This window comes from Anser brachyrhynchus, assembly GCF_964034855.1.
Source record: "Anser brachyrhynchus genome assembly, chromosome: 23".
Lineage (NCBI taxonomy): Eukaryota > Metazoa > Chordata > Aves > Anseriformes > Anatidae > Anser > Anser brachyrhynchus.
The window spans coordinates 6,600,522-6,622,186 of record NC_137716.1 but is presented as its reverse complement, the minus strand read 5'-3'; the positions used below and the strand labels follow the sequence as shown (position 1 = coordinate 6,622,186).

Sequence of the window (21,665 nt, the reverse complement as noted above, 5' to 3'; positions counted from 1 at the left end):
AGAAAGGGAATGCCGAAACCCAGAGCAGCCCCTAAACACTGAACTGCCTCACTGCGCCTTTTGGAAGGGAAACTCCCACAGCTCACAGAAAACCTGCAGTGAGGAGGGAGCCCATGAGTGATGCCAGCAAGGGCTGAGAGCAGAAACCATCCCTGATCCATCAGTAACTCAGAACTCCTTTGGCTTTACGAGTGCTCAGCCTCCCGGCCACCAGAAATAAGACTGGCCACAGGCCTAAGAGATCAAAACTGGCTTAACAGCAGCTCCAGAGCATCTCAACAGGCTCTTTGCAACCCAGTCTGGCTTCCTGAGCCAAGGGAGCTGTGCCTAACGTCACCTACAAATGCTCAGGTGCCTTCACCTTTCTAGACAGATCTGGTGCCTGCAGGTTTGTCCAAGGGCCGGGTGATGCTGTGGCCCATCCCACGCCAGGAGCTGTGCCCTCAGCCTGCAGAAAAGCAGGGCAGAGCCTTCATTTCTGTAAGATCCCACAGAAATCCATTTCTGCAGTTACGATCTGCCTCCCCAGTTTCTACTGAGCTGGTTCCTAGCAGCCACATAGGACAGAGCTACAGCATCCAAGGAAAAAGGAGCTGCTGGACCCAGCGTTTCAAAGCTGCAGCTCTGCTCCCCTATGTGCTAGCACGTTCACTTACAGTCCCAGAGGAAAACGAGGTGGTTCGGAGTCTGCGCTGACGGGGAGAGTAAATCCAGTACCTCCCATCTGTGAACTGGATGGCCCCAGGGCAAGTGAGGTGAGAAAGGAAACAGAGGAAAAAAAGATGATGTGAAGGACAGGATGAAAGAGAAAGCAAAGAACCCCAAACAAACGAACAAACAAAACAAAACAACAAACAAAGGAACAACAACAAAAAAAGAACAAGGGGTTGTGCAACTCCAGGTCTGAACGGATCAGCGGGCAGGGAAGCCGTGCGTGGGAAGAGCGGTGCCCGTGCCTGGGACAGTCTCTGCGCCTTTATTCCCCTGAGAGTGAGCAGGAGGATAAAGCGCTCTCCTTTCAGAAGCAGATTTCCAAAGAACAGACCACAGCCCCCTGGGACTTGACAAATCGCTCTCTGTCCGTAGCAACCCTCCGACCACCGCTCCTGGAGCACCGCTGTGGGAGCAGCTGTGGTCCCAGCCCTGCTGCGCTTGGGTGCTGCCTCCCTTGAGCTCCGGTTTCAGTGGTTTTCCAAGGAAAGTGCCTGTGGGAGCCCAGGTCATCTTTTCCCTTCATCCCAGCAGTGACAAACGCTCCACAGCACACGACACACATTTAATGCGAAACTCAAGGACTCGGATGAAGTATGAAATGCTGATGGGCGGTCAGTCACGCTCTCTGGGAGCACACACTGCACACAAATGGTTTCTTCTGGACAGGGAGGAACCCCTCAGAAGTTGGGGGGGAGTCCATGTGCCCACGAACATGGAGGGAGGGGAGCTGCCCCCTGCTAGAAGACACTTGCCAGCGGAACCGGCAGTATCTGCAAGCAGCTTGCACACAGCTGCCATCCACAGGCAAAGAAAGAGCAGCCAGTGTTAGAGGGAGCTGTTTGCATTTTGAACAGCATGCATAAAAACCCAAACAGACAAGCTTTTAAAATGGAGCTGATTCCTTCTGCAGCTCCCACGAGCCTCCAAATGACTCGGCAATGAGTGAGCAGCTCTGCAGCAGAGTCACGCAAGCCCAGGGAAAGCCAAACGTTGCCATGTTTAGGTTAGTCGGAAGGAGTTCACAGGGCACAGCTCATCTCCACTGCTGTGTAACCGACAGCAACGAGGCAGAGCAGGGCACCTTTTTTAATGAGAAGATTCCAGTGCCGGGACACGGGGGAGAGCTGCCATGGGGCAGGCCCTCAGCTCTGCTCTGGGAATCCACGAAGCAGGGACACGTTGCTAAAATCTCCTCTCCAGTCTACAGAAGCTGCTCAGACATTGCAGAAGCTGGCTGAGGAATACAGCCCCCGGCTCCACGGCACTCTGCTGCCAACCAGCAACCACCTCACTTACTCCCTGTCTCAGTACTAGATTTCCACTGCATCACCTACTGCATCTGCCTGCAGGGAAAGGAAAAGCCAGAGTTTACCAGAGCCCGAGGTCAGCCCCAGTGCAACCGCCTCTGCTCTGGCTCTGGGCAGCTACGGCACGTTTGTGTTCCAGCTCCAGCTGAGGGAGCAGGGCTGCACCTGCGTTCACCTTGGCTTGTCCCAGGAGTGAACACGCTGGCCTAGATAAGCCCTTCAGCGCTCCTGCTTGGAAGTAGAGCAGCACACCTACGGCTACCTCCGCAGCAGCGTCACCTGTGTGAGCCCCACTAGATGCTGCTCTCTGTTCTCCAAGGGCTAGTTTGGTTCCCTGCATTCAAAACCCATCCAGCGTTAAGATCTGAAGGCACTCAACACAAGGGCAGACACTACCCTGAGCACCCGACTGCCCAAATAGAGATGATTACAGCCTCGTCCAAACGTTTCCCTCACACCCCTAACGGGCCAGGCAGAAAAGGTATCTTACAAAGTATATGTCTGTGACTGGCACATCATCTTCATCCGAGGCCTGGCTGGCTGGTTCGGAGGCCTGGCTGGCCGTCTCCACCTCTATTGTAGCCGTGGATGTTCCAATGGCACAGGCTGAAGAAGCCGCCTCTCTGGAGGGGGGAAGAAATGACAGCATCGAGTCAGCATGGTCAGAAAAGAAGGAACGAGGAAGACTCGGTGATTTATTGCAGAAAAGCTGAAGAGGATAATCTGCTTTAACATCCAGAAAGATCAGGTCAGGTCAGAAGGAGCATCACTCGGCAGTGTCTCACCGAGCTGTGTGAGAGCCTCTCTCTCCAGGGAAGTCGATGCCCCAACAAAAGCAGCCACAGACCAAAAGGCAGCGGGCAGGGCTCTGCCCAGCTGCTGAAAGCTCCAAAGCACTCACTCTTTGTCGTCTTCTTCAGGAGCTACGATCTCAACATCACACTTGGGCTCCAGCTCTACGCTGATCTGCTGAAGCTCCTCTTCAACCCGCACCTCCTCGTGTGACCTGGGAGCCAACGACACAAGGAGCAAGGCTCAGCCAGACCTCCCAGCACTGAGGCTTGGGGTAACCAAAACTCCCAGGCGAAAGAGTCAGTCCTGTCACATTGCGGTGCTCAAAGCCAAAGAGGTGGGAAAAGAGGACAAGAGGAGAGGGATTAGCTAACCAGTGCTGCAGAAAAGATGGCAATGTCAACCTGAATACAGAGGAAAAAGGAAAATTGGCCTCTGGGGAAAACCTGTGCCCAGAGTTATCCATCAACTGCACGAGGGGCAAAGCCTCCAACCTCTTCTGAGGCTCCCGGCGCACTGAAGCTGCTCTGGCTTCCTCCGAGGTTAACATCCTATTTATTTGCACGCTCAGGAGCAGTTTGTGACAGTCTTCAATTTAATACCTCATGCTATTAAAGTAATTGCTTGTGTTAGCAGGGCTGGCTCTATAGCCCTCCTGGGAAGGAGAAGCTGGTGTTTGCCAAGCCAAGGGCACGGTCTGGGGCAGGGAGGAGCTTCAGGTCTACGAGGAGCCCTGGCCAGCTCTGCTCCATCCCTGGCCAGCTCTGCTCCATCCCTGGCCGGTGCTCGGCCGAGAGCTGCAGCCAGCAGCACTCCGTCCGGCTGGGTGCTGCTGTAGGGGTGGATTTCACAAACCTGGAGGGAATTCCCCAGCAGATTAGGGTAATCAGAGGCTTGCCACATTCCAGGCAAATTGGAGAAGGGCTTTTTCATTTCAACTCAGGAATGTAAATTCCCAGAGATTCATGCTTTAATAACTTTATTTTTGCACATACACACAAAGGTCCCTGTTCCCCTAGAAAGGATGTAGATACCATCACAAGAAATGGAGAAATTTGGCAAAAAAAAAAAAACACAAAAAAAACAAACAACAAAGAGGGTCCCACTTATGTGAGCTGTAGTTGTGGCAAGTCTGTGACAAAGAGATCTACCTCTGACCAAGTCATTAAGCTCCCTGTCCACTCTGGGGACAGTCACTTCTAGGACACGATTCACCTGACCCATTTTCAGATGAGCAGTCACATCCTGCAATGAGTCCCTCCATGACGTATCGAGGGAGCCTGGAGTAACTCAGGTGAAGTCACTGCATTTTGCAAAGTGGATCTTGTCACAGGTGCCTGAGTTTAAGTCTCCGATATTCAGCAATTTCAGACAATGGATTCTGCAGGAGGTGAGATGCCTTACAGCTCCCTGCCACTTGGATGGGTGCTGCAAATCAACAGCAACTCGCCCCTTGCCCTCTAGTGACAGGAACTTCCCAAAATGCATTAAGAAATACCCTGGAAAAGGATTTTTTCCGCAGGCTGCATGGTGTGAAACTCAGCAAATCACTAAAAACTAGGAACGAGGGGAGATGTTTGTGGGATGCTGTAAACGCCCATCTTCCCACGTCCTTGCCTTCCCCTGCGGCACCAAACATTGGCTGCACAGAGAGAGGACATCAGTCTGTCCAGCAGCTCCTCTGGCTGCGGCGTATCCCAAGACTGAGTTTCTGATGTGCATTTCAAAATCTGTACCTACAACACTTACAAGATGTCCCAGAAACCTAGGGCAGAGTGAGCAGCAAGTGTAGGGTCCTCCTTCAGGTCCCACTGACACAGGCAACAGGGTTATTTTTACTGGTGCGAAAGTATGCAAGATAATTACACGATATGAGATTCTAAATCCAGACGCTCTTATGCAGCAGGGAGTTTTGTCTCACCTTGCCCTTGGCTCTGAGCCACCTACCACCACAGGCCAGAAAAAGCCTCAAAGCACCCAGGTTTCTGAGAACACGGGAAGTACATGCAGCCTCCAAGCTACATCTCTGGTGGTCTGAATGTGCTCAGTACCTTGCAAAGTCAGAGCCCTCTCTTATATTCATGTCCGCTTCACCAAGGCAGATGCACAAAGGAGGATTTTTCCTGCTTTTAAGGCTTGGTTACTGAGAGGGGCGGCATAAGGGACCATTTTCATTGATTCAAGTGCTGGTTGAGGGGGTAAGTTTGGACAACTCAACCAAATTAAGTTGTCCCCTTTCCCACCAAATAACAATATTAAAGATTCCTTGCAGAGCACTGGGAGATCTGCTATAGTGAAAATTCTGTGCAAGAAACGGGGATCATCTGATTGCAGGAAGCAATTCATCATCCTGCAGAAGACCACTCCAAAGTCGCGGGGCTGCCAATATTCACATTCAGCCTTCCAAGAGGCCTTTTCACACGGACAAAAGTGAGGTGGGACAAACGTGAGGTCCCTGTGCAGCAGTGCAACAAGAAACGAGACACTTTTCTCACCTGCCATCCTGCCCTGAGGAGTGTGTGCGCCTCCTGCGGAAAGAAACCGGGATAGTAGTTAGAGGAGGGATTTAAGACAGAAATCCTACGCTGCCCCCAAATCTAACTCCCTGCCCCATAAGGGAGATGTTCTACTTAACAGCTGACACTTCTCCCAGCAATAATTAATCCCATCAAAGCTGTGTCTGCTTGCTCCCAGGAGAGATTTAATTAAAATTGGTCATTAGCATTCCAGAGCATAGGGCAGCCTACCGAGAGCTGCAGCATGAAGAGGAACGGCAGCCACTCGACACCAGTGGGAGCAGGGGATGGGCACTGTCCTCACCTGTACCTGGGCTGCTCAGATGTCTCCGAGGGGGATCGCTCAGGGACAGAGAGAGATGTTGAAGAGAGTGTTGTGGCTATGGAGGCCGTGGTAGCTTCTTCAAAGGAAGGAGGTGTGCAGGGGAGCAGGTCTGGCCTGCCTGCTGGCCCACAGCGGAGGACAGGAGAGATGTAGGAAGAAAAAGATGAGGTCAAACATCAACCCCTTATCTACACCATGCCAGCGTGAGGCTGTTCTACCTGCACACCCTCACTGGGACTGGCCACTCGAAGGCTCAAGCAGGCAAGTTTAGCTGGTTCGTGAGAGCAACGGCTTATCCCAAAGCATCCTCTAGAGAGAGCCAGTAAGCACCGCTCCAGCATGACAGATAGACACTACAGAAAATGTAATGCCAATGAAGATATCTCACTGGTAACCAAAGCTGGATTAAAGGCTTGGATTGCCAGAGATAAATATCCAAGTGAATTAAGAGATGAATCGAGTGCTCACTGCTTTGCATGGATAGCAATCTAACACTTACGTACTCAAGAAGCCTGCCTTTCACCACTTGTCTGTAAATCCAGCCCAGATAGAAGTGATGAAAAGGGCAAAGAACCAGACCCATTTACCTTTTTCCTTTTCTCCCCCAAATGCAAGATCTTGCCCCACTCAAACACTGACACTGAAGTCCTGCAGTGCACAGTCCCCTTTTTCTACAGGTGGAAAACTCAACTGATTGCTTTTGGGCTGCGACCACTGGTGCCAGGTGGAAGTGGCTGCCTTGCAGCAGTGATGCAAGTGACCATTTTTACTGCAGAACCATACAGTGCTGCAAAGAAAGGATTTGATCTTCTTCAACGCAGAGATGTTGCTTCCCAATCAACTAACTGCTAGCACTGTGACAAAACGGTATCCTCTTACCTTCTCCCCTGTCCTGGTTAAGTTTAGTACCTGCAAAGCACAGCAAGACAGGGAATGAAGAACTATCCACCAAGGAAGATGCGTTTGGTGCACAGTGGGGAACACAACGAGAACTGAGGAGCATCCTAAGGAACTGCTAGGAAGAAGAGGATAATCACACAGCCACCAGCCACAGACAAGACTACTACCTTCATCATCAAGGGTGGGGTAACTCCTGGCTGCACGGAGATCGTACTGCGTTTCGTCCTTTTCAGAGGGGAGCTGGCTAGCTGAGAACGCAGCTGTTGGACCAGGCATCTTGACAGCTAGCAAGGCACTACGCCCTTTCTTTGAGGGAGATGACTTCAGAGCTGGATGAGAAGAGTGAAAGAGAATTTGAAATTACCACCACCAACACCAAAGGCACCCTGCCATTCATAGGCCTTTGCCCTCCGACACACTGCATGGAGAGCTCCTGGGCAGGAGTTCGGCAGGCCACAGAAAGCCATGACACCCGAGGGCTCTGCAGCTCCCCAGCTTTGCTTCATATTACAGCAGAAAAGCCTGCTCGGATTCCTGCCCAGAAACTCCCCATGTGGATGCAAGCAGCAGGATGGAGATAAGGCTCTGACTCTCCCGTATCACGAAGACAGCAGTTCCTGGGCCATGTACTTACAGGAATTTTTTCGAAACACCGTGTTGGTCATGAATTTGAAGAATCTCTCTGCATAAAAGCTGGGTCTGTGTACTGACACTGTGTCCTACAAAGGCAAGAAGCAATTGTTTCACTTTAAAATTACCCCTCAAGGCAGAATTTCTATAACAGCCAATGCAAGCTTTTTTATTCCAACATTTAGCACTCATAGATCCTTAAAATGGAAAGGCTTAACTGAAATGATCTGATTAATGCTATAAATAAGCCTGAAGCGTTGCCTTTGATTTGATTGCATTTGATTACATTCTCACTGTAATTTTATAATGGATTTTGGTGGTTTTATTTCTTTATAGACTTTCTGGATTTTTCAAATATTGACCTGATTACATATATGGAATTTCTTCTGGCTTTGCTGGTTGACATTCAAAGCACACCTGGGTATAACTGCAAATGACACGGACACCAAAATTCAGCCAGGGGTCCCCATACATTTCAAATATTTTGCACTTTTTGTTTTAAATAGTAAAACTGAGCTGTCTCTGCTTCCCATGTTCAACTGTGCTCCTATGACTTAGCATCGACACAATTCCTTTGCCTTGCATTTTAAGGGAAGGTAGGATATGCAATGCTGAAAAAGAGGTTTTCACAGCTGAGATTGCTCTTTTGTAAACACGCATCTGGCTGCTGCTAGGGACACGACAGCAAGGGAACACTGAAAGGGATTTATTAGCAGACAGCTTACTGAAGTGGAACCGCAGTCAGTCACCAAAGAGCAAACGCGGGGCTCCTCAACCCATACACGATGGCACATGCCTTGTGCATACAGCTCCTGGTATTGTGGGGAGGAGGAAAATGACAGATGGGAGCAGAGGAGGAAAGCTGGTAGCATGACAGCTAAGCAAGAGGAGGTGGAGTGAGCAAGAAAACCTGATTGGGAATAAGTGGTACTACACCACTGTGGAGGCTTAAGAGGCAAGAACTATTCCTTTCATCAGCTTCAACTGTACCAGTTCAGGCACTATAAATAGCGAGGTAATTGGCACCAAGTAGCATAAATGAAGCCGAAGCAGTAACCCTGCTGAGACCTGGACAACTCCTGCCTCTGTACAGATACTCACCCCATCATGGACAAGGGCCTTCCAGGTATGTTCCAGCTTCTTGATGAACCTAATTTAAGGGGAGAAGCAGAGAGAAAGAAGGAATCAGCTGCAGGCACGTACTCCATGTCTAAGACACCTTTTGTACCCCGCACAACAGAGATCGCTGAGCTGCTAATGACATCTTCGTCTGGAGAGTAGCTTTCCTCCAGCCAAGAGGTCAGCTGAGCACACTGGCATCTCGGCAGTTGGGTCAGGACTGCCTGGAAACCCTCCAGGGAAGGAGGCGTGGGGCTGTAAGAGGGGCAGAAAATCACCCTCCACCCCTGGATATACGCTGTCTGTCCCAGGCACTGAGACAGGGAACTTCTTTATGAGCATTTACCTTACCTTACTCTCATTATACCTTTAAAAAATGGCTCTGTGTCACCAGCTCTTTTAAGGACAAGAACAAAATCCACAGCCCCCAACGTGCATCGACAGCTAGCTTCAGGTAGCTTGCCTACTCGTTATCAAACTCTTCAGGAGAGGAAAATCTTCCTGCTTTCATTCAGCATTAAAATAGATGTTAACACACTTAGGGGATAGATGACTGCAGAGATACCTGCCTGTATGACTGAAGAATATCTATTATTCCTACGTGGAGCAGGAGACGCTCTCCTTTGCCATTCACTGCTGGGATTCCTCCCATCCTGCAGGTAAGACAAAACCCCAGTGAGCACAGCCTTAAAACCAAGAGCTGTAACACCCCGAGCGAGACCTGTGGAAGGGCAGGCGGCAGCACTGGAAACAGGACTCTGCGATGTGGTGGTCAGACAACACAAAACCTGCACAGTCCCTTTGTCAGCAAGTCACCTACTGACCCAGAGCATTTCACACAAGATGTCCCCAGAGCTACTGGCTGCTCAGATCACCAAATATCAGCACAGGATCTGTGTCGCATGACAACAGCTCTACCTGGGCCAGAAAGCACCATGTTTTTTTCTTAGCTAGAGAATATTTTACTCTGGGGACCCAAGACAGCATGAACTGCCTGCCTGTTAGGGCAGATCTTTAGGAATGAATGTATTCCCAGCGCCATCCCCACTAATACCAGTCAAAGGTGCAGCACCACCAGCGCGAGCACACAACGAAAGCGTGCAGGTAGCAGGCAGGCCACTGCAATTAAGGATGCTGTTTGAAATGCTGAATATTTCCTGGCTCCACTGTGACTCCATCAGAACCGGAGCAGCTGGTTTCACACACGCCACGGCTGCTGGCAGCAAACGCAGCAAACTCCAGCATTTGTTAGCAAGCCTGTCCACAGAGCCAGAGAGACAGCCGCAAGAGCCACCAGCTGCCCGAGAGCCACGGACTGGGCAAACCCCCGGCACACAGCTCCACCAGTTACTCCAGCACTTGCCCGTGTGCTGAGCAGAGGCTGCTTGCTAACCACGCTGGGATGGCTTAAGGCAGCAGGGCCATAAACCCAGGAGAGATGCCCATATAGCCCAGAAGGGCCTCAGTTAGGGATTTCCTGCTCCTGCCTCCACCTCCGCCCCTGCAGCAGCACAAGAGGACCAGGTTTTCACCTACGTGTCGTCTGTGTCTATGGACTCCCCCCGGGCAGCCCCCCCCTGGATGGACTCCATGGCCGTGGAGTAAAGTGCCTTCTGCCCCACGGGGCGCTTCTCATCCGACGTGCTGTGGGCTCCCTCGGACTGCCGCTCCCGTTCTTGCTGGTCTATGTTATGAACCCCGAGCAGGAGGCTGTAGTCCATGATTTTAAAACTTTCCAACACCTACAAATTAGTATTGAGTATAAGAATAAAGTCAAAACATCAGGCCAGCAGTTCAAACAAAGCACAGACCCCAAAGCACGGAACAGCCCGTCCACGTTTATGCTAAGAACTCCGTTGCCAGAGCTTGAACGTTTCTGACCCAATAGTCATCTCTGAACTTGTCTGCATAGAATTCCCACAACCCGAAGGGCTGAGGGCACACAAGTAACATTGTTGTACCAGGTATCTGTCGCACATTGCATAAGAAAAATGTATTTATTCCCAACAGCCCAGCTACAAGTGGCGAGAATGCGGCAATTTTAGGCATCAGGCAGAGGGACACAGTCTTAGTCCTTGGAGACTGTCACAAGATCCAACTCCGCTGCTTTGCTTTCAGGGTAAAGAGCAGCAGAGGACTTATCCTGCTTTGGGGTTAGCAGATTAGTAAGGTTCTCAGTCATATGCTCTTCCTCATGCCTGAGAGCCACAGGCTTTGTTAATCTGCTCCCCAAACCGCCCCCTCCTTACCAGACAGTCTCGCTGCAATGTCTTCACCAACGCACTGAAGGTGTCTGCATCCAACATCAGGCCCTCGGGCATGTCTTGTATGAAGTCGAGGTCTTTGTATGTGGGGCTGGACTTTTCTTTTTCCTTCTTGGACGCCCGGCGCTTATAGGTTGAGCCTTTCAGGTCAAATTTCAGGTGCATTTTCACCACACGAGGCAGAATGTTGTTCATCACAACCACGCGGATATTTTTGCCCCCTGATTGCACACAGTACAGTCCGTAAAACTTTGGCAGCAGCGTCCGTGGATTCTGGTTCAGGTTCTGAAATGGGGTTGGAAAAAGCATCAGCGGAGGTCATTTTGAAGAAGATTCCTGCTGTTTCCAACACAGAGCACATTAGTGGATCTTGGAGCAGACAGACTAGGGGTTCTTCACCTAGAGATTTTCTGAACTTTACATCAGAGCTTACTGCACACATCTGACAAACCCTTGTGTTTCAGTGGCTTTAGGACCTGAAAATACCACTCTGCCTTGAATACAGGGAATGAGATGTTCATCTCTCTCTGGGCAAATAACCAAGTCCGGAAATTCCCTGCTTTCCCCACCAACAGCAGCTAAAAAAGGGAAACCAAACTGGAAGAGAAAAACATAAATAAGTGGGAACTTCAAGTTTAAAAATAACAGCTATCTTCATCTCTTCAGAAGTGTCAGAAATCAAGAGCCGTTCTCTGGCCCAGAATAAACCAGGGACACAGTACTTTTTTAAATTTTAAACAAAACAACATCAATTTCCTCCTCCTTCTGGAGAGTTGCTTTATTAAAACACAGTTGGCCAGAGAGCACGGATATCCTGCTCTGCTATCATGTCCTTTTTTTAGGCAGCTGCATTATTAGGAACGACATGACAGACACGAACTGCTTGTTCAGCTTTGGGAAGAAATTTGGGAAGGAAACAGAACATCTCTGCACGCTGTGACGGGAAGGACGGGCCTGACAGATTCTCTGACAGATGGAAGAAGCACAACTGCATTACAATTTCACGCCCCACATCTCATCTCACCTAGCTGGACTCACAAGCGAGCCCTCCTTGTGAGTGTGCTGTTCAGCACAGCGCAAGCTAAAAGCGACAGAAGGAGCCGAGACCGAATGCAAACAGCACTTGCCCAGCTTTAAAGTAACTCAGGTAAGACCCCTCTGCTTCCCTTTTCATCCAGTCCTTTCACACTGGACGGGTTTCCCAAGAACAGCGGAGAGATCGTGTGTTAGCACCACAGTAACCACAGAGGTGTGAACGCTACAAGCAGCATGTCCCTCCGCACAGACAGGTACCTCAGCGTAATTCTTTAACCTGGTGGCCAGCCAGGACAACTGCAGAACTCAGGACCGCAGCGCAGCTCCATTCCCATTTATTTTGTACATCAGACAACAGCAACGCTTTCCAAAAACGCTCATCCTCTCCAGGAACTTCACTGCCACTTCCAAAATCAAGCAACTGGCTGCCAGATACACACAACAACCCAGACCCTGCATCGTTCTAGCAAGTTTGCCCCAATGCGCAGAGCGAGACAAGTCTTTTCAGAAAGAAGAGTGTACGAACGCACAAATCAAACCCACTGCAACATGCACACAGATGGGGCAGCATTAACATCACCTGCCATAAACACGACCTTCTCCTCGGCACCTCCATGGCAAACAAATCCCTGGGTGCTCCTCAGGGAATTTCAGCGCCCTTAGGTATCAAGCTGGATCCTTCAGCACAGTTGTGCAGGGAGGCAGCTCCTGGTTTATACGCCTCTCTGGGTGCTGCAGGATTCCTGAGCTTGGTACCGCAGCCAGCGGGAGCCACGACGACTGACAGCTGCCTTCGGAGTAACTGCTCAACAGCACGTGTGGGACACACCTGGGGCAGCAGTGGTTACCCCGTAAAACCAAGATGGTTGCATTACTGCAGTCAACAACCATCCTCAAAGCCAGGCAGAGGCAGAGGCACGGTGCCAAGCAAAGAAGAAAGAGCTAGTGCTGGGAAAAGGGCACCCTTACACGTCTGGGAAACCATTTTCAGGCCAAAACCTGTCGACAAGCTCGCAATCACCTCCCCCCCCCCACCAAATTTACCTACAGAGCTTGCAAATAATTGGCAGGATTTGTGCTTCTGGGACTGGCTTTTGTGACTTTTGATGTTGTCGGTGGCACAGGGTGGGCAGGCCTCAAGAAACTGGGGTGGGTGACGTGCCCTGTGCAGCACCTGGGAGAAAAAAGCTGCCACTACAAATGCAGGTCCGAGGAGCTGGGTGATACGCACCATGTAGTAGCCAGGAAGGAGCTTCTGGAGGAATTCAGCTTCCTTGTGCATCACAGTTTTTATGATGAATTCATCATCGCTGGTGACATAGAAGAGAGAGCCACTGGCACCAGGGTTTGACAGCTCTATCAGAGGCTCGTTACATAATGAATACTAGGGAGGAAAAGGGAAAAACAAAAAAAAATGATGACGTTTTTAGCCCCAGCTCATTGCACACTGAGCTCTAGGCCCTTGAGGGCTTTCCCTAGCACACTGCCTCGCTGTGAGATTAAGGGGTAGCAAAGCTTTAAAGGGAATTATTTTCATTATAGGCTAGGTCTAAGCAGCAAAGCTGATGGACAATTTACAATTAGAGAGTGAGATTACAGTTCAGAGCATCCCAACTGTTCAGAATCAAGCTAATCTTCTGCTTTCAGTAACATCCAGGCTTCATAATGACATCTTTTCCCATTGTGCATGTACGTGTGTACCACATTTAGGCTTCTTTCAGCACATTACTGCAAGCGCAGACAGAAAGATAGGATTTTAAGAGACATGACAGTCTGCTCAGGGCACCGCGTATCTCCGTGCTGGAGGGAACACGATGCACTGGCTGCTCTCAGCAGCCTCCTCTGCCCTGGTGCTCCCCTGCTACAGATGTGTTTTACAGCCACATCTCACCCCCAATCTGTTGGAAACACATGAAAAGGATGAGACCAGGTGTCCAAACAAGAAGAGAGGGATCAGTGCTAAGAACAGCAGGGGGTACTGCATCGGGAGGACATTGCTAGATACCAGGATGCAAACAGCAGGTCCTCAATTGAGGACATGCCTAGCAGCTGCGAAAAAATGGAAAGCGTAAGTGTGGACGTGCACTTTGCAGCGAGGGACCAACCCCAGGGTATCTGCGTAGGCTGAGCAGGTTCAGAGCAGCTCATGTCAGAGCTGCCACAGCAAGAGGTAAGATGGGGAGAGGAAGGTAGGGGTACGTAAGGGCCATAATCAGAGCAATGAATTAAATGCTCATCATTACACACTGAAAACAGCTTTCAGCACTGCGCAGATTAATGATCCAAGACTTTATCAAGTTAATTATCTCATGCATAATTAAAGACATTTGCTGCTGTGGCAGGCAAGAGAGAATCAGGGGAAACAGAAGCAACAAATCAGAGCTGTGACCTTTGCAACTGAGGCAGGCTCTGTGCCTCACCCAGCTTTTGAGCCACTCATCAAATCAGCCAGCATTATCTCAGATGGCACAGATGGGGAGCGCTGTTACCGTCAAGCCGTGCAAGGGCACAGACTTGTTTCTTCTTGTATGTTTTCAGCTATGGTTTACCCCTGCCTACTGCTGAAGTCAGAAAAAAAATGGCTATCAGAAGGGGGGGGGGCGTGCGCTTATTTGAATGTGTTCTGCTTCCCAGTTCAACAAGTGTCCTGTTTAAAGAGCAGGGTGTCACAAACATGCAAGGGGACCAAATTCAACCCCAGTGCACTCCAAGCCCCACCAGCTTGTATTACTAGATGGCTTAAAAAGTAGCTCCAAGGAGCTTTCTGAGCACAAGAACAAGCTGTGTTTTATTCCGTCTTCATAAGATGATTAACGTGACTACATTCGCATAGTTCTCAAGTGAGTACACAAGGACAAATTCCTGTCTTTGTCCTCAGAGCCCCAGGGGACATTACAGGGTTGCACCCAGCCGAACACAAACCCCTTTTGCTTGTAAACACAGCAAGTTATTGTCACCACCAGCAACAGAGAGGGAACCCCGTAACGCAGCTTAGCAGCACACACTTAAAGCAGATCACTTCCTTTCCCTCCAGTGTGAGCTAACAGCTACCTCTGAGCAAACGAAGGTTTTGGCTGAGTCGTGCTGCTCTTACTGGGGCGGTCACTGGATCTCCTCCAAAACAGAACCCCTAAAGCCACAGCCTGTTCCCACTCCTTGCTGGGATCAGGGAGATTCCTTGGCTCTTCTCTGTCCCTTTTAGACAAGATGAGCTGATAGCCTTGATTCAGGGGCAGATTTACTGTACTGCTCCAGATCATCTCAAACAAAATAGGACAAATAAGACAGATAATACTCATATAAGACAGAAAAATATATCCATACCAAATAATCATCTGGACGAATCCCAAAGAGCTCTCGGAAGTACCGAAAAGCCACTGGTGCATAGGTTTTGAACCTGAAGTCAGCGTAATGGTGAGCCGGGGTAAGATTACTTCCTTCACTGCACAAAACAGACATTACAGATGAGCGAGCCTTTGTATTACCATTCGACAGATAGGTACGGCCACATCAAGGCTGCTGTATACTAAACTGAGCCTTGCAAAAAGACCTCTTAGGAATGAGGAAAAAAAAACAACACCACCCAAAACAAAACACCTTTCTTCTGTGGCAGAACAACAGGAAAGTCGGTTTTAAATTATCTGCCAAAACCTATTTCCAAAGAATGCAAGGAACAGCCGCTTGTCAAGCTGAATGCATTTAGACAGAGAACACAGCTTTCATGAGATTTGTTAAAAGAGAGTTAAAGAGCTCCCAGAATGAGCTTCCCCCTTGAAATTATACCGTGTTTGAGATAAAAATTCTACAGACAGGTAGAAAGAATAGCACACAGCAAGACTAACAAACCCAGCCATACAGCACTGTACCTTACATTGTGCTTCCTTGCAAGTCAGTGTTCTGCGGAATCTAACACTTCCCACTGCTATGTTTGTATGAAATAGATGCATATTTAAAACATTCAGAGCATCCATCTCTGTGATCTAAAGACAGATGGAAGCTCTCTTGAAAAATCAGTGAGAGGAAAAGAAATAACTCATCCGTTCATTTTGTTTCCCTGTCTCCTTTACCTTGGGAAAAAAATGCTCTCCACCACGTAGAAGTCCTGCATCAGGACATCTCTCTCCGGCTTGGAGCTCAGATTGCCGACAGTATATCCAATCCCCAGCTGGATGGCCCCCTTCAGAGTGGATGAAGTGGTCTGGCAGAAAGGAAAGAGCTGTCAGTGAGCACTTCCCAGGAGATTAGAACAAAAATATTCCCTGTATTACAATACTGCCATGTCTATAACTTCCATTGGGTCATCCTGAGCAGCATACACTGCTAAACAAGTTCAGTTGACTTCTGAATAGATGGATTCAGAAGGTCTGTAGTTCACAAGACTACACAGTACAAGGGTGCTGCATAAAACCGAAATCAGATTGGTAGCTATTAACAAACTAAACCAGGTAAGCTCAGCTGTGCCATTTCTACTCCTGGCCCCAACTTCGCAGCCTAGCCACTGACATAGCTACCGCCCTCCCACACCCCAAAACCAAACCTTTTTGTAAGTGGTTTCACCAGAAGCATCAACGCCTCGATGACCTATCTTCTTTCCTTGGCCAGGCTGTCCTGGAAGCGATGGTCCCTGCAACGAAAGGGCACGGTGACTTCCCAGCAGAGCAGCTGACCTGGCTGACACGAACAGGCAGAACAGCACAGGCTGGACCACATCACCACCATCATAAAGGATGGAGCGATCGCTACCACTGTGGGAAGTCTGCAAACGGGTGTAATTGGCACTGGCAAGCTTTTAACAAGGCTGTCTGAATTATTTATTCATCCTTCAAGACAGGAGGGGTGAGAATACCCAGCCGCTCCATCCGACACCCTCAGTACTAATGGGGCAGAGCCTCGGCAAAGATCCTGAGCCAGGAAAGGTCAGCGTTGCCTCCCAGCTGCCAGGATTCCCCGGTTGCTTGACTTTGGTTTCTCATCGATTACAAATAGGGATATATTAAATCAAACTGCGAGAGGCTTATTTTTAAAAATCCCATGCCCTCAGGTTTCATACCAACGCCTCACACTTGACTTGAGAAATAAAAGACGGATAACGTGGATAACGCAACCCCACTCCTGTGTTCACACGGAGATAATCCATTTAAGCAAGATCTCATCTGTTAACAGTTCAAAGGACAAGCCCACACAGGGTGAACTGCAAAAACAGCTCTTCCTGAAGTTTTGCAGAGTCTATAGAAACACTGTAGGGCTGCCAGCACTTCAGAGGGAGAACAAATCTACTCCTACCCCATCTCCTCCTCTACTTCTGAGTCCATCCAGGCCTTTTTTTGCTGATCCAGGAGGGAGCAGACGGCAGCTGTACCCTTTTAACCACCTGATGTGACCACGTTTGGTGAAGCTGGACACAGCTCCTCACGCAGCCCCAGGGCTGGGACTCGTATGCTGTGCCACGGGGCAGCGTCCCGCCTGCTGCCCCAGCACCGCAGAGCCCATCAGATAGCTGCGATGGTCGGCGAGCACCAGACTTTTGGGGTTTTGTTACACTACAGAACAGCCAGGCCTTGGATGCTCTTCAAGCAGTGTGCAGCGAGACCCAAGGTCATTTCCCAAGCGACAACATTATATCGCTCTCTCCCTAAGCACTGCACACAGTCATCTCTCAGAACTGATGGCTACGGCAGACAGCGTATAATTTTGTTCAGACTACAGAAGCTCTTTGTGTTTTAGCTTCTAATCAGGAGCTTGCAGCTATTTCTGGTCAGGCTGCCTGTACTTCTGGAACTAAGGGGCAGCCTGATTTCTCCTTCAGAACCGCACTTCCTACTCTGTTTTAAACATTTAGCACAGCCGAGCTCGCATCCAAACACTCCTTCTCCAAAGAGGTGTGATCAGCAGCAAAGATTTCCTTGCAGCTTCGAACCAGGGAGCTGCATCCTATTACACGCAAGCCCAAGCTGCGCTGTCCTACCTCTCCTCGTGGCTCATCACCATCCTCAAAGAATTAACAGAGGTGGGCACTGGTTAGGAGACCACCTCTGTACGAAAATCAGCAACTGAAGTCTCTTCCGCAGTCCCTCGCTCTACTTGTACTGCGTTTCCAGGGCAAGAAAAAGGGGGGCTATCTGCGTGTTGAAAAAAGCAATTAACTTTTACAGGGTTTGTGTTTTCTACTATGCATATTTCTGGGGAGTCAAAAAGAATTAAGTGCCACATTCCTGGCAGCCTACGGGAAGAGTTTTCTATTCACGTCTACTAACGTTCAGCATCTCAGGTGAGAAATATGAAGGGGTATGTTAGAAAATCAGATAAAACAAAAACCATTTGAACACGGTGCCCTAAACCACAAGTGTGGGCTTCAGGGAACAGCTTTCAGGCACAGATCCTCCCACCAGCTTCCCTGCTGCCAACTGTGAAGAGTTTTGCTCCAGAAGGTACCAGTGATTCAGCAACCTGAGACCTGGATTACGTGCAGAAGATCAGTCCCTCAAGATACTCCCGTCTCGGGGCTCCCTATTTTACAGCCGCCTTGCCCCCTCCCAGAAGGGGATGAGACCCAACGCAGAGCCCTGGAGGCGCCCAGGACGTGGAGTCTCCACCTGGAGACAGGAGGAGCTCCAGGTGCCGGTACGGAAGAAGTGTCCCCAGCCAGATCCAGCCACTCACATGCAGACATCATGGAGCCACAGCCCCAAATGGCTACAGGGAGGGCAAAATCCCTTCCCATTTCTCTGTGGCTGTGGTCACACCAACACACAGACATCAGAGAGCTGCCATTAACTTTCTGTCTCCCAAATAACCTTATCAATATCAAATTTTCAGTAAACTTAAATGTATTTTAAAACCCGGCCTTGTTCAAAAAAGTCATGCGGAGGCATTCTCAAGAGCTCTGTGTTCTCATTTCTCAGCACAGGATTTTCGAGAGCATCTCACCTCAGTGATGGCTGCTTTCTTTGGTGCCAGACCTGAGGAGAACAAGGGACAGCATTAGTAAAAGTAGTCACATGAGATTAAAACTACTCAGACAATAACCTAACGCTTTGTTCCTTCAAGCAAGCTGGAAAGCCTTTAAAGCAGCTGCTTTTGCTCAGTTTTCAATTTCAGTAGCGCAGGAGCCTGAAGTTATTGGGTTCGCCCAATTTATAGAAGCACAAAGGTGCACCATTTTTCCTAGCAATATTTTTTCCTCGAGGTTTCAGCACAGAGTTCTTCCTAATCCCTGCTGCACTGCAAGCAACAGGCCCGCGCCACACCGCAGGACCGCAGGCGGTTACGCACAGCGGCCCAGACGCTTACGGAGCTGCTTTCCAGCCACTCAGAAGGCACTTGACAAAGCGTATCGATAATTGAACCTATTTATAGAACGTGAGGCCCAAATACATCACAAAATCAAATCCATCATTTATTTCTACCCCTGCCTTTGGGAGATTTGGGAGAAGCCACCACTTCTCCATTACAGCGAACGGCAAACAATCAGCGTTTTGCCTGAAGCTTTCAGGTACGCGACCAGAGCTGGAAGCACCAAGCCACAGCCCTCCTCCGACACGAGGCCAGCTTCTGCTCCCCTGCGCCAGCCGCGGTGTGCGAGCGCTGCGAGGCGTTTGGTGACCGGGGAGGAAGCGGCGAAGCCACGCACGGGTCCTGCAACTCCGGCCCAGGCCCCTCAGGAACAGGAGCGAGGGCCTGGAGCTGCCGAGGAAGGCGAGGAGCTGCCCGCCCAGGAGGGTTGTGCAACCTGCAGTCCTTCAGCGAGGGCTTCGTTTCGCAAGAGGCCGGGGAGCAAAACTCGGGAGCTGTGGCCGTGAAGAAGCGGGGCTCTTCCTGAGCCCTCGGCTGTTCCCCACTCGAGGGCGAGGGGTGGATTACACAAGCGCCTGTCGGTACGCGAGCCCTCCAGCTCGAGAGGAATATCTGCACGAGCTGGGGGCAGTGGGAGGTGTCTGGTCCTTCAGGCTGGAGAGCAGGGAGAGCCCTGGAGGAACCAGCCCAAGGTTCTGCTACTTCAGCATCTCCCCAGCTGGCCAAAGAGGACTGAGGATGGTTTAACCGGGGCAACCGCTCACCCTCCTAAAACGCAAGCGGAGACGCTTCAGGGCTTGCTTCCAAAGGAACCTGAGCAAGAAGTCAGGCACAGCAGAGCACGCTGCTCTGCAGATGAGAACAGCGATTCGTTATATTCCAGGAAACATTTCGAGTGGGAAGCAGAATAAAACCAACAAAAACCCTTAGCAGTCACAAGGGAGATGGAATCGCTCTCAGGCAGAAGCGCTGAGGTTATCTCACGGGCCTGGGCAAACCGGGGACGCCCCGATGCAAACAGGGCACGTCCACGGGGTGTTTTGAGCAGTCAGCAATGCGAGCCCCCGACCCCAGGCTTTGCCTGCCTTTGTCTCTCCGGTGATGAAACCTCCCATCACCCCTGGGACCACACCGCGGCTCAGCTCGGAGCATCGCTGCTGCCGGGCATCGCCAGCTCAGACGCTGCACCCGATCAACACACGCTTGGGTCCTGAGCTGGAAGGACTGTCCTGTTCTTTGGCCTAGGACAAACGATTTTAAGGTCATTCAACACGAAGCCCAGCAAAGGGCAGGGGAGCCAGGGCACTGAGAGCTCCCTGCTGAGCCCTGCAACGGCCGGGAACGGCGCAGGCTGCTCCGCTCACCCGGCTGCGGCCGCTCTCCGACCGCCCCGCGCTGCTGACGAGCCGCAGTAATCTCTTTTCTGTGCTTTGTCACAATTCCAGAGCAGGAGATTATCTTTAATTTTGTGATAATTACCACAAGCTGCTTTCATTCTCAGCTTTTAAGTGTCTGCTGCTGTACACGTACCAAGTGTGGAATCAACACCGGCGGCGTGCTCGCAGGGAGGGTGCTGGGGCGAGAGCCGGGGATCATCAGGAGAAACGGCGCTTCAGGTGGCCAAGGGCATCACCAGCAAAACCTCTCCAAAGAGAAAAAATCGGCTTTATGAAATCAACCCGTCTAGGCAGAAAATGAAAAAATCTTCCACTGGGTACTCAGCACACGGTGCTCGGCTGTGCTCATCTCAAACAAGCTGACAGATGGCCTTGCAAAAACTGATTTAGCTCCAGCTTCGGGGTTATACACAGCCACGAGAGCTGGCGCTCGGGTCTGCGGGGCACCGGAGCTCTGCTGGGGGAAGTTTCAATACTTAGCAAGCTAATTGAAATGATTCTTATCCGATTTGGTGCAGCTTAACGAGGGGGCATTCAGGAGTGTGAGGAGCGGCTCCGGAACGAGAAGCCTGGGATGGAAGCGCAGCTCTGGGCGCTGGGCTGCGTGGTGCTTCACGCACACCCGCCCTGCTGCCTTCAGCTCCTCTTCTCATCCACGCACCGCTTCTGTTCGACCCGATGCAGATCGGCATGCTGCTCCGGAGCCTCAGAGCTTCAGCTGTAACACTCGGCGGTTCCCATCTGATTTAACGTCTGTTTTTTTCCTTACACCTCTGTCCACGGCCGCAGCTGGCTCGTCCATCCCAGCAGGGCGCTCACACAGCGCGGGCAGGGAGGGGACTCCCCAAACCCCTCCGTGCCCCCACGCTCTGATTTCTCTGGATTTAGCTCGACCCCTCCAGAGGAGCCTGAGCCTCCACACGATTAGACAACCCGTTCCTCCTCTTATGCAACGTGTTGTGTCAACAAAATTGTCCTTCAGGCATTTTTAGGCCCCTCACCCCCGTTTACGTCCGCTTGACCACTCGCTCCCAGTAAGCGGCGCACGACGGGCGGGCAGGGGCCTCGTGTATCTCCACCAGCTTCGTCGCCCTCAGCAGCGAGGGGCCAGGAGCACAGCGGCTCCTGCAGCTCCCCCAGCCTCTCCAGATGCTGCCAGCCGGGACACACAAGTGATGCCCGAAGTCAAAAAGCTGAAAAATCACCGATCCTTCAGGCTTAAAAGCAAAGCTTCCCGAAAACCAGAAAATCTCGTCCTTGCTGCCCATGACCTATACTGAGTTTAAGGTAAAAACGTGGGTTTCAAGTTTGACTCACGTGCAGAGAATAAATTAAAAAATAAAGCCAAGTAAACAGTCACTGGGATCTCTCAA

General features: G+C 50.5%; 1 protein-coding gene across 4 annotated transcripts in view; it reads right to left on the bottom strand.

The window, feature by feature from the left end:
* PIP5K1C (phosphatidylinositol-4-phosphate 5-kinase type 1 gamma) overlaps window positions 1-21,665 on the bottom strand; it is a 45,427-nt gene that overhangs the window by 6,029 nt on the left and 17,733 nt on the right. For 2 of the 4 annotated variants that reach the window (XM_080566203.1, XM_080566206.1), the window contains exons 2-17: window positions 18,530-18,561; window positions 16,140-16,226; window positions 15,670-15,800; window positions 14,927-15,044; window positions 12,834-12,986; window positions 10,553-10,852; window positions 9,840-10,045; window positions 8,873-8,956; window positions 8,286-8,334; window positions 7,189-7,273; window positions 6,722-6,883; window positions 6,534-6,563; window positions 5,634-5,775; window positions 5,309-5,341; window positions 2,923-3,027; window positions 2,512-2,644 (exon numbers count right to left, since the gene is read on the bottom strand). In XM_080566203.1, the coding sequence (XP_080422329.1) occupies window positions 2,512-2,644; window positions 2,923-3,027; window positions 5,309-5,341; window positions 5,634-5,775; window positions 6,534-6,563; window positions 6,722-6,883; window positions 7,189-7,273; window positions 8,286-8,334; window positions 8,873-8,956; window positions 9,840-10,045; window positions 10,553-10,852; window positions 12,834-12,986; window positions 14,927-15,044; window positions 15,670-15,800; window positions 16,140-16,226; window positions 18,530-18,561 (1,850 nt within the window). The remainder of the gene's footprint in view (window positions 1-2,511; window positions 2,645-2,922; window positions 3,028-5,308; window positions 5,342-5,633; window positions 5,776-6,533; window positions 6,564-6,721; window positions 6,884-7,188; window positions 7,274-8,285; window positions 8,335-8,872; window positions 8,957-9,839; window positions 10,046-10,552; window positions 10,853-12,833; window positions 12,987-14,926; window positions 15,045-15,669; window positions 15,801-16,139; window positions 16,227-18,529; window positions 18,562-21,665) is intronic. The other 2 variants (XM_080566204.1, XM_080566205.1) reach the window with 2 other exon arrangements.